Source organism: Neofelis nebulosa, chromosome 5, assembly GCF_028018385.1.
Source record: "Neofelis nebulosa isolate mNeoNeb1 chromosome 5, mNeoNeb1.pri, whole genome shotgun sequence".
Classification (NCBI taxonomy): Eukaryota; Metazoa; Chordata; class Mammalia; order Carnivora; family Felidae; genus Neofelis; species Neofelis nebulosa.
Genome location: NC_080786.1, coordinates 146,521,560 through 146,534,100, shown reverse-complemented (window position 1 = coordinate 146,534,100; position 12,541 = coordinate 146,521,560). Strand labels below are relative to the sequence as shown.

The 12,541-nt window shown below is 53.3% G+C and overlaps 1 protein-coding gene across 2 annotated transcripts in view; it reads right to left on the bottom strand.

Moving 5' to 3' along the window:
- Window positions 1-2,465: 2,465 nt before the first annotated feature.
- The window catches only part of HUNK (hormonally up-regulated Neu-associated kinase), a 111,785-nt gene continuing 101,709 nt past the window's right edge, over window positions 2,466-12,541 (bottom strand). For both annotated transcript variants that reach the window (XM_058731864.1, XM_058731865.1), the window contains 2 exons: window positions 8,489-8,669; window positions 2,466-5,734 (listed from right to left, as the gene is read on the bottom strand). In XM_058731864.1, coding sequence (XP_058587847.1) covers window positions 5,076-5,734; window positions 8,489-8,669 — 840 coding nt within the window. In that variant the 3' untranslated portion in view covers window positions 2,466-5,075. The remainder of the gene's footprint in view (window positions 5,735-8,488; window positions 8,670-12,541) is intronic.

Below are 12,541 nucleotides of genomic sequence, written 5' to 3'. Positions count from 1 at the left end.
CCATACAACACGAAGAAGCGTTATACGTGTAACTATGGGAAAGACCAGTCCAGTCTTAGAGGGCCTTTAAGTGGTAAGCATCTTTACCTTCCCTGTGGCAGAAACAGTAGCTGTACCCCAAATGTCCACATGCACCCCCACATTTCTCAGCCTCTGGCTCCTAGGAGGGCCATAGGACAAGTTTCAGCCCTCACAGCACACTCGAGGGCAGCAGAGAACCCACTAGCTCGCAGCCAGGGAATCATGGTGAGTGGATGGAGCCATAGGTAGGAAGCAGCCTGGACCCCCGAGTCACCACATGGAGACGGCTGCTGTGGGACTCAGCCAAATGGCATCAAAGCGTGTGTGGGAACTAACCCTTCATTGGGCAAGTCACAGACATTGGGGGTTTACGTCGTTATCACAGCAAAGCCTCACCTATCCCACAGCAAAGCCTCACCTATCCCACAGGCTGGGTTGCCAGAGAAGACGTGAACACGGGTGAAGGGGTCACGGAAGGCATTCTCCTCTCAGACCTGCCACGAGTTCACCGCCTAACTTTGGACGAGAAGCCTCGTTCCCGTCACAGGCTCGCACCCTTTTCAGCTGGCTCTCGTCACGAGGCCTGAACAGATATATTTGTGTTATTCCCAAGGGTTTATAATGCCGGCCAAGGACTTTCCTTGCAAAATAGCTAATGGGTCGTCTGAGCAGGGCGTATGTTGTGTAAACAGCTCAGACCTATCTTTTTCGTCCACCTGTGAACAACGCAGCCTCCTGATGCCGCCCTCTCTGCCCCGTGCCATGGTTCAGTTTCACGTCACGTCACTAAGCTCCAGCTGACCCCTGGGTTTGCTCCACATCAAGCTACTCTACAATGACAGAGCTGGTTCCCCAAAAAGCCTCCTTATCCACACGTCAGCTCCGACGTAGATCTACCCGTGGAAGGGGACTGCCAAGGCTGAAACGCTCCCCACGCTTCCCCCACCCCAGTCCCTTGGTGCCACAAACATCAGATCTCGGAGATAACCGTGTGTCGCGAAAACAGGCCCACAGAAAAGAAGTTCAGATGTGTATCCCATTTGTCTTTGGAACCAGATGTCTGAAAAGCTCCCTCGACGAAAAAGCTGCCACAAATAATACACTCATTTACTACTCAGGAAATACGCTCCTTTCATTGAAAAGTGATGACATTACATTGAACCAGTTCCCAGTACTGCTCTGAATTATTCGTACTGCGCCTGTAGCACATAGAGGGTCCTACAAAGAAAACAAATACAATAACTAAGAGGCTTCCGGACCCCCCTTAAAAATATCAGTCTTGTACTCTTTCTGAATTTGTTTCATTTCATGACATGGCTATTTAAAAAATGTTTTGTTGATTGAATCTAGTAAAACCCAACAGCCTTTTAACAGCAAAGCAGATAACAAAGTATCCAGGGGTTGCTGCTTACTTGGAAGATCTGCTGAGAAAGAAAAAGTCTTTCTCTGTCTTCGAGAGTCGGTGGTGGATGGTGGAAAAGAGCGGGATACACAGAATCTTAAGGAGCTGTACAATTCTGATAATGACTTAAAAATGCCTAGACCTGGGCGGGGGGGGGGGCGGCGCCTGGGTGGCTCAATCAGTTAAGCGTCTGAATTCAGCTCAGGTCATGATCTTGTGGTTCGTGGGTTCGAGCCTCATGTTGGGCTCTGTGCTGACAGCTCAGAGCCTGGAGCCTGCTTTGGATTCTGTGTCTCCCTCTCTCTCGGCCTCTCCCCTGCTCTCGCTCTCTCTCTCAAAAACAAATAGACGTTAAAAAGATTTTTTTTAATTAAAAAAAAAAAAAAAGTTGGGGTTGAAGCACCTAATCTCAGGTCTCTTTCTGTTCTAAAATGTTCTGCCCCCTAAAAGAAAATAGCATCACCACAACTAGATACTCATTGTTGCTTCCCAACCCCATCAAACTTCAGAGAAACTCCACTTCCTCCATGCCAGCCTCTGAGCCACACCGCCCAGGGGGACCCCAGGGTTCCAGCAAGGTGGTTATGTATGAAAACCTTTTGCGAACGGTAATGAATGAAGTCAGAGCTAGGACAATCCAACCCTCCTGCTCTACCTCATCACCCTTCTTTCCCGTCCCTCACCAATCCCTAAGACAAGGACAAAAGCTAGAGATAATGCTCACAGATGTCACTTTTCATGTGCCATTTTCAGAATCTCCAAGAGAGACCCCGAACCTGCTAAAAAAGAAAAGAAAAGTGCTGAATTCTCTTGCACCGCCATTCGCTGTGTGCCGGTCCAAGGAGACTTCTTAGATCACACGTGCTGCAGCTGAAATGAAGCAGTGATGTAGGGGCAGAAGATGCCCTCAAACACCCCGCAGCGCGATTCCCACCGTATCCTGTCAGTTGCAAGGCCAAGGACTTTACATAGAAGACAGCTCAGCGATTGCAGCATACTCAGTGTTTGGAGATGTGTCAAATGCAAGTGAATGAAGCAGTCATGGTGAGGGAATAGTGTATTTCACAGTCATTATAAAAGTACATATACTTAATGGTGACATAAATACAGTCCTTACTTACGACCAAATCATACAATAAAGTGGACTTTTCCTCCTGGACTTCACACGGTGACAGTTCAGTCATTTCTGTCAGTGACTACAGGCTGACTGAGGTCATGGGCACACACTAATGAGAGACAGTCATGGGTCAAACAGACAACATACTTTGTACTTACCAAAGGTCCAGTTTCCCATATAAATATAATAAAATAATAAAGAATTTAACATTTCCTCTTTCATTCGGTTTCATAGATTTGTCAGGTGCTCACATACAAAAAAATACAGTTGACCCCTCCCCCCTTCCTCACTCTCACCTCTCACTGGGTCTGGAATAAACCTGAGTTCACAGTTCAAGCTACCAATGGTGACACGGTCCGTGAGTCGTACGACGGTCTGCGGCTGTTCCTGAATCGAGGAACAGAAAGCATGTCCCAATGAGCTTAATTGACAGCGATACGGAAAAAACACTCGTGTTCTCAAGGAAAGTACAATACAAGGAAGAGACATAAGGGGAGAGAAGTTCACAAGGCACAGGGACACAGCCCGCGAGTCGGCGAATCGGCAGAGCACGACACTTGAAGCCAGCAGCCATGTTCGAAAAGGGTTCCTTCGCTGGTCGGAAACCAGACACGCTTCGTGTCAAGTGGAGAGAGGCCGCTTTCAGATGCTTTTCTTCTCTCTGCTTAACAAGTGCCACTTCCAATGGAAAGTTCTGGAACCCGGTCTGGAGCCACACAGAAGAACGACACCACAGCCAGGAGCTTGGCTCCCTCCTAGCAAGCCCCAGCACCGGGATGATCCCATCGAGGTGGGACACAGCAGCTCCAGGTCTTGCGAAGTCAGCCGGGCCCGGGCATCTCAGTGGCTTCTAGAGTCAGCCAAATAGCCACGCTTTTCCTTGCTCAGCCAGAAACGTGTGGGGCAGGAGGAGGTCACCGCTGCTAAAGGAGAAAAGCTGAGGAAGCACCTCAGGGCTCTCTGGCACGGGCTGGTTGCCAGGGGAAACAAAGGCAGGCGTTGTTGTTCTCAAGGGCCGAGGCCTGTTTCCGAACCAGCGGGCAAGCCCCGGGGTGACCACAGCTGTGGGTCTGCTCACGCCTGCGCCAGTCAACAGCTGAAGACCCCAAGCCACTGTGTCACCTGTCTCCCGAGCTAACCGCTATCCGGCCTGTGCCAATTCCTCCTCTTTCTCCAATTTTGCTCATGACCGGTGGTCGCCACCAAGTGCCAGGGCCCGGGGCCCTGAGAGGAGACGGACCCCAGCAAGCTCCTGCTAGACACGGTCAGACAACACTGAGGTCCACAAAATGCGCACACGGGGATGGCGTGGACACAGAACCGGAGACGCATCTTTGGTTCGATCCTTGACGAAAGGCGTGAAAACAGCGCGGACTCTAAGCGTGTTTGAGGAACGCTGCTTTCCTCCAAGAGGATACGGTGCTGAGTTTTTGAACACGATCCCCGCCAGGCAAGCCCTCTCACAGCTCACAGCAAATGAACTCAGCTCTAAGCCACCCTTGTTATCTTGGCAGCTTGAAAGCCGCACTGCACAGAGGTAACGGTGCCTTCCAAACGCATCCAAATTCAACCTCAACCTTTTCTCTTCCTAAATAACCAGCTGTGGCCATGTCCTATGCCTTCCAGAAGGATCAGGTCATGTTGACAAAACGGGAGGGACACGGGGCCAGCTGCGATCAAGCCCTCCTGCAGGCCACGGGAGGCCACGGGCCACTGAAAACATCACGTGGGAGAGCTTTCGTGCCCTCCACGCTTATCCTTGCGCGAAAACGTGAATTTGGTAGAATCGCTTCTCATGGTCTCTCCAGCCGGGTTGTTTTTTTAATTATGTTACTTCAATTTGACATCACATAAAGAAACACCATCTTGGGAAAAGATCATTCAACCATTAGCAAGGTCAACCAAAAAAGATGGCAAAGGCGTGTCCCTTTGGCCCCTTCCTTTCACCAGGGTCCCCATCATTTGGATCGGTCTTTGCCCGGATGCCCCCTTCCACTCAGAGGGGGTGGTGTTGCTTCCTGTCTTCCTCAGGCAGCAGGCTCACCAGCGACCACGGTCTGCGAGAGGAAGGGGAGCAGTGGCCTGGACAAGCCACTCTGCGATGCTGCCTTCAGTCCCCGGGTGACTGGCTGACTGCTGAGAAGATCACAAAGTGAGGAAAGATCTCATAACAGTCTGTGATCCGAGAGCTCAGCGGCCGGTGTGGGGTTTTCACCTAGCAGCCCAGCAGTGGGAGGTGGGCAGAGGGTCGTGGGTGGGTGGGCAGAAGGAGGACACAACTGGTTGAAACCGCACCTGTAACCACCCCTCCTTGTAAATCCCAGCGACTCCAGGGTCCCTACGCGAGCCTGGGGGGTGCAGGCTTTGGGTCTGTGGGTTTTAGCGGTTCACAGTGGGGACATTCCGTGGCAGGGGGCGGTGAGACCCTGAAGGAGGTTCCCATGAGGCCTTTCAATCTTCACACCCTGACAGATGTGAGGAGCTCTGTTCCACCGCTGTCCTTAGAAACACCCAGAATCCCGCCACTGGCCTGGGTTAGCACTGGCCTTTGACCCCATCAGGCATGTCGAAGGAGAGGCTCACGGGGGCCATGGGCTGCAGGGGGGGCATGCTGGCCTCCAGGGGCCGGTCTGCGGGGGTCTGCAGGCTCTGCTGTCGCTTCCTCAACATCTGTCCGATGCCCATCATGGGGAACCTGCCGCGGCTCTTTACGCAATTCGGGCTCCCCAGCGGCTGCGTGGCACCGTTACTGGGAGCCGGAGGTGGGGAGCACACGCCCTCCTCCTTCGGGGGGCTGCTCTTCTCTTCGTGAGCAAAGGAGACCAGAGTGGGATGCAAAGGAGTCTGCAGAGGGGACAGGCTTCCGGGCAGCAGGGCCGGGGAGAGCGTCCGCTCACCGGGATTCCCGCGGGCCAAGCCCCCAGGTGAGCTTAGAATCCGATAGTGATGAGACGGGGACAGTGGTTCAGAGTGGTCCTCGCGGTCCACGGACTCGAAGGAGCGCACCATATCCAGCACCGGGGGGTCTTCCTTGAGGGGGATGCCAGGGCCCCCAGGGCCCTGCGGAGGGGGCTCCGGTCTCTTGACGATCCTGGGGGTCCTGGGGGGTGGGACGGGGATGAACTCCATGGAAGAAGAAGTCACACAATTGGAGTCTGAGGTCTTGCGGAAGATACTGCGGCGGCCGAAGGAATCTGCACGCGAGAAAGCAGAGGAGACCATGAGGACAGCGGTGAGAAGGGCCCTCCTGCTTCACCGAGACAGACCATTCCTGGGGAGGCCAGAAGGAAGCAAGAAGCAAAGGGCCCCCGCGTCCAGCGCTCCCCACAGGGGACCAGCTGCTCTTTCTAGAATGGAGGGGACAGAAGGCCGGAGACAGGAGGCCTCCCGAGTTCTGACGTGCCCACGGCACCACCTTAACATCTGCCCTCCTCCTGGCTGCCTAACATGCGGGACCCTGCCAACGAGTCTTTGAATCAAAAAGGTACCCGACTCAGAAGAACGCCACCAAACTGCTAGGAGCACACCCGGCCCAGGACCCGTGAACTTGGTCCTCAGATAGCCAACACTGGAAGGAGGGTTTCCCTCGTGCTTTTTTTTTTTTTTTTTTTTTCAAATTGTGGTTAAAAAAAAAAAATACGTAACATAAATTTCTCATCTTAACCATTTTTAAGTGGATGGTTCAGTAGTGTTAAGTACGTTCACACTGCCGTGAAACAAAACTCTTCGTGTTGGGAATCTAAAAACTCCGTACCCACTTGGCAGTAACACCCATTCCCAGCCCCTGGCAACCTCCATTGGACTTTCTGTCGATGCACCTGACGTCGCCGGGTGCTCCATATAAGCGGAGTCTACGGCATCTGTCCTCGGTGACTGGCTCGTGTCCCTCAGCTGAATGTCCTCCTGGCTCACCCGTATGTAGTAAGTGTCCGAATCGACTTCCTTTATAAGGTTCCCTCCTGACTCCTGATCTTACCGGGGCCTCATCCGGTTCTGAAGGGGTGAAACAGTCCTCATCTATATCTTGAGGGCGATGAGCCAATCCCCCTGGCTTCCATCTCAAATTGGCACAGACCGGAATCCAGGGTTGCGGACTGTGCCAGAAAAGAGAGGGGAAACCCCACAGATCTGAAGCTGAGGGAAGCAGAGCCAAGTTCCTGCAGAACGAGCTCTTAGCTTGGCTTTTCTACCATCGCGTGTTCTAGGCCCCCGTCGAGGCTCAGCTACAGGAAGAAGCAGAGTGATTCAGGAGCAGCCGAGGGCATAGGGCATCCTCGTGGCCTCATATAAATAAATGCACAGATCCCAAAATAAATCGCCTCCTCAGGCCACCACAGGTGCCTGAGAGTCACCAGCAGAGAGAAGCAAAATTTCATCGGCGGCTGACGAATCCGGTGTGACAGCCGGGCACCGCGGCATCTCGTCCCCTCCCCTTCCTGCGATGGCCGTGTCCTCCAAATTTGTGGCCCAGGGTCCCCCTCTGCCCAGTCCTGCGTTCTTCCCTTCTCCGGGTGATGTAGATCCTGAGAGGAAGCCTCCCACATTCGCCCTGCTAATCTCCATCTAGAGTCAGCCCCCCAGGGCCCTGGCCGGCACACTCCATCACCCTGGGCAGGAAGGACCTGGTCATCAGCCCCGCCCTGTGAGCGCACCGGCTGGCTCCTCGCCTTCCATCCCTATCAGGACGCAGGGGCCTGCGCCAGTCAGGAGAGAAAGCTCTGGAGCCAGGCGGCCAGGTTGGAAATCTGGACTCTGCCACGTATGAGCTCTCTGACTTCGGCCAGTTCTCTCTGCCTATTTCCACTGCTTCAGAAACAGAGGTGAGAATAAGCTCACTGGGGTGAGCTGAGAGCTCGACACAGTGCTTGCCCCATGGCGAGAGTTCGGTCTTAGCAATTACATAGGGCGTCCACGCTTCTAAGCTAACATGCTCTCAGAAGGAACAACTCGAAGAAACAAATGATACTTGGCCCAGGAAACTGCCAGGAATCGAATCCAGCTCTGGGGTGGCAAAGTTATCCAACGCATCAGCACTGACCTAGACTTTGTTGGGGACATCCGTGGGATGTCTCCGTCAAGGGCCTGAATTTGCTGCTGGTTACAAAGCCAGAAAGGAGAATCACTCAGGAGGGACAAGCAGAGTCATCCTGTGAGACCCCCTGCCTTTCTGAAACCTCAGGAAGGAAACGGAATCAAATGGAATTTTCCTCTCTGGCTGAGAACCAGGTCTCTCTTAGGGTAACACCTCTAGTCCTCGGTGCTGTTGCAACCTCCCCAACACTTTCCTGCTTCCCCCACGTCCCTCAGTGCTGTCCCGGAGGAGAGAGCCTCGCATTTATCAGTTACCTGATGTCCCACACTCTGAAAGAGGCGGACAAGCCAACCTATGTATCTCATTTAATCCACCCAGTAGCTCCAACGGGTGGGCTTCCTTTTGCCAGTAAGGGAACCAATTTTGGTCCTCTAAGGGTAAGGAGCTTAACCCACAATAAGCCACAGAGCTGGCTCTGAGCACCCCCAGCCCCACCCCAGAGCCCAGACTCCATCAACCACGCCTCAGTGTCTCTAGGTGTTCGCTATTCTGGGCAGGCTCTCGCCACACCATGCCGCCAATCCCCAATTTCTGTCCCTGCAACAATGAACACCTGTCCCTCGTTCCATAACACTGTGCACCCCAATCCCTACTCCTGAAATACCTTACACCCTGATCTCTGCTCCCACAATGCAATGCACCCCACCTCTGCTTCCTCAAACCCTGCCTGCACGGGTGGCCAATGCCACCCCATCTGGACCTCCAGTGTTCTTGGGTTGCCTTGGGTGTGTTCACTGCTTTCCCAGGGCACAGGAATCGTGTATGTCCCAGGGGGTCCGCACAGCCACCCGGGAGGGGTACGCATGGCCGTGCAGCTTAACACGAGTGGTCTAGACTGTACCTGGAGCTGACCCACCTTTGTCGGGGAAGCTGGACTTGGGGGCCTTCCGGTCCTTCAGCAGGGCTTTGGTGTTCTGAATGTGCGTGATGAGCGAGGCTGAGGGCTGTTTGTGGGAGGGGAGGTTCCTGTCCAGCTTCTTGGAAAATGGCCGATGAAGAAAATCCCCTCTCTTTTCTTGTTCTTTGGGTTTTTCATCCTTCAAGTCAGAAGTAAACACATGTACTCAGACACACAGACATATACAATGTGACTCCCCTTTGAAGAGTTATCCAAGTGGATTTGAGAAACCCCAGCCTCTCAAAACTCCGTTCTCAGCTGCACGTTGAACAAGGGAGGAGCAGAGGCCCAGCAGATGCCCCAGGGAACCCACCTCCCTCTCCCTGGGCCACAAGCAGGCTTCTGTCATCCCCAGCTCCCCGCACGGCCCTATTTCAAGGTGTTCCAGCAAGGGCAAGTTCATCCCTAGGAGGTCAATTGTTCTAGAACAAGATGAAGGAACTGAGGCAAAACACATGAGGATTTCTGGAAGTCTGTGGTCTTACTCAGAATAGGGCTCTAGGATTTTGCTCACAGCAGTGGTTTTGCAAAGGTAACTTCGCAAATGAAACATAACCATTTCTATCTTAATGTTTACTCTTGTGTGTTCAGTCAGGCCAAGGAGGTGGACGGCAACCCCAGGAGCCCTGTGCCATCCTGGGTGAGTTTCTGACCCTTTTCCACCCTCGGTCATGCAAGCCCTTGCTTACATCACTATGTGTCACTTGTGTCCCTCTGACTGGAGTGAATTTTACTATTTTATGTATCTTCAACCCCACAGCCTCTGGCATAAAGCCAAGCACATAGAGAAGACTTAATACTTATTGAAATGTAAAAAAAAAAAAAAAAAAAAAGCCAGTAGAAACCAAACTGAATTAAAATTGCGTTCCAGCTTCTGGGAAGGGCGATACCACTCAGAAGTTTCTTCTCCAGCCGTAAAGACTTTGATGTTTACTGTTCAACAGATTCAACCGCATCCCTGACCTCACCACCAGATTCACGGTTTTTGCCTTAAACGTGAAGAATATTTACAATTCAAGAGAGCTCATCAGCTCCTCATTGATGTTGTTGAAAAGCTTCTCCAGGAAGCTTCTCCTTGGGCTCGCACAGCCCCTTCCAATGGGGATTTTCAAAGCCTGTCCAGATGGGGGTTCCTGATGCCCAATCGGCGGGTGAGAGAAAACGGCAGGGGAGGAATGGGAAGTGGGGGTGCCACGCCAACCCTGAGGGTCACCGTGAGGGCCCCAGTGCCTTAGGGCCCCAAGCCTGGGCTGCCGTGGCCATCCCCAGTGGAGGGCTGAGGAGGGAAGAGAGGAGGGGTGAAGCTTCGCAAACTCCCTCCCCAGCATCCGAAGAGCCTTTTACGGGACATCGAGTGCCAGGTGCTGCACTGAGAGCATGACCTGGGACAAAGCACAGCTGTCACCCCATCACGGACCAGCAAACAGCCAGAAGCAGGTTGAATAATTCATCTGGGAGCCGAGTGAAAACTCACGCCCTCTGGAAGCCTGGGGCAGGACGAGTCCGGGGCAGAGAGAAAGGCAGACACAGGGGCCGGTGAGGGACAGGGACCAGGCTGTAGTCCCAGGGTTCCAGGTGGGCATCCGGGATTCTCGGGAGGAGGCTTGAGCCCCAGGTCATTAGGCAGAATGCTACGAACGGGAAAGGGGGCCACCTGCTCCAGACCATCTGGGTCAAGGCCGCATCCCTCTCCTGGTTTCTGTGACCCCCCCCAACAGCCCCCTTCTCTAAGGCAAAGGGGAACGAGCTGTCACACCCCCCCTTGTGCCCCAAGCATCGAAGGGACGTGACAGGCTTGTCCTGAAAAGTCTGGTAAAATCTCTTCCTCTTGTGCTATTCTTCCTGTCTCTGTTCTAATGAGGAAAATCACCAGTTCCACCTGTTTACACTTTAAATGGTAAAAAAGAAACTGAATGCACTTCTACGAAACCACGTAAAACAGTGTTTGGAAGAAAAGACAAAATTGCAGATCCTCCCCCCCCCCCCCCCCGCCCTTTTCAGGATTGTTTTCTAGAATAGTGAGTACAGGGGCGCCTGGGTGGCTCAGTCAGTTGAGCGTCTGACTTCGGCTCAGGCCGTGATCTCATGGTTCGTGAGTTCAAGCCCCGTGTTGGTCCCTGTGCTGACAGCTCAGAGCCTGGAGCCTGCTTCTGATTCTGTGTCCCCCCTGCCCTCTGCCCCTTCCCCACTCACATTCCGTCTCTCGCTCTCTTCCTCTCTCAAATAAACATTTAAAAAAGAAAAAAGAATGACGAGTACAGCTTCCTTCGGGGTGCTCCGTGATCCCTACACTTTAGAGGAAGCTGCTCTGCCTTTGGCTTCATGGCTTCATCTTGGCCCCTCCCCAACTCTCTTTGGGTTCTCCAAAGCCAAAGGATCAAGATGCAAAGTTTCTGGGGGGCCAGCATCACCACCCAGCTAGAGTTCATCAGCACTGAGAGGTGTACAGGACGTGAATTCCCTGTAGAAAGAGCCCAACGTTGGCTCTAAAAAACCTCTCTGGGAACTGACAAAGGGATAGCACCAAACAGAAAGCCTGCTACGGGGGCAGAGGGATGGGGAAATGACCTCAGGAACCCTGCTGGAGCCACCCTGTTGAACTTCATCCCAGGATCCTGCACCCGGGTGTTTTCTCCAAAAGCTCCCAGAACACCCTTGTCCAGCCCAAAGAATGGGTGATTTCATAGTTACCAGTTTCTTACGGGCATGCCAAGAATCCACCACCCAAGAGACCCCTGCCAGGGACACACGGCTGGATGAGTCCGTGTGGATGGGTCACCAGCCCACACAAGACATGTGTTTGTACAACCAGCCAATCTCAGCGCCCTCCAGGCACAGGTGACCAAATGCAACCCATCATCCCATTATACCTTTTCATTTGCATACCCTATTTTCTCCACAAGAGATCTTCCAGGGAGCAGGATGCTAAAGCACCTTATGTAACAGAAACAGATCTTCAGAGGGACTCATTATATTTCCCCTTCGATGTGCCTACACCCACTCCCGTGCTCCCCTCCCAGCAATCCGGCTGCCTGCACGGTCTCTTTGGCTTTCTTCTGAGTCTCATGTGCTCCCCACACCCACCCCGCCTCCCAAACTCCCCAAGGCAGATCGGAGAGGGGGCCACATGAGGCCCCAGAAGCCAGCCCCACACAAAACAGCTTCCGGTTTTCTTTAAACCACTTTCTACCCACTGCACATGTGCACGGACATTTACTAAACCGGACACTTTGAAAATGTGGCCTCAGGGCACCCAGGTGGCTCAGGTTAAGCATCCGACTTCGGCTCAGGCCATGATCTCGCGGTTTGTGAGTTCGAGCCTGGCATCGGGCTCCGTGCTGACAGCTCAGAGCCTGGAGCCTGCTTCAGATTCTGGGTCTCCCTCTCTCTCTGCCCCTCCCCTACTTGTGCTGTCTCTGTCTCTGTCTCTGTCTCAAAAATAAACATTAAAACAACAAAAAAAATGTGGCCTCACAAAGGTTTGTCTACTCAAGACTCTTACAGTGTCACAACTGTTTGGTAGAAGAGAGGAAGAAGCCAGGGAGTGGTGCTGCATGGGGCTTTCTGGAGAAAAGTAGGTTCTTGGCCTCTGACATCTGAGCTCCAGAGCCGGTCCCTTTGGGCTCGTCCCTGTGACTCCAGCCTCCTGCGTTCCAAAGAGCGAGAGCCCTCCCCCTTCCTCCCCAGCTCTGCTCCTATAGATACAGCAGGGTACACATCAGCAGCACACGGCCCCTTGAGAGAAGTGTTTCCCCACCTGCAACCGAAAGTCAGTTCTTCAGGCATAAACATGAGCCTCACATCTCATCTGCGTCACAGTCTGAAAGGCCAACGCAGCCATTTCACAGGGACAGGGGCGGCCACACCTCCTCCCCACCCCGGGCTGCATAAGAGCTGCCTTGCACCCTCACGCGGTGGAAACTGACCACGGATGGCGTGATGCCGCAGCCAAGAGCCTGGGGTCTGCAGGTGAGCTGAAGCTGTTTTCTTTGGATGACAGTCCAGCTCAGC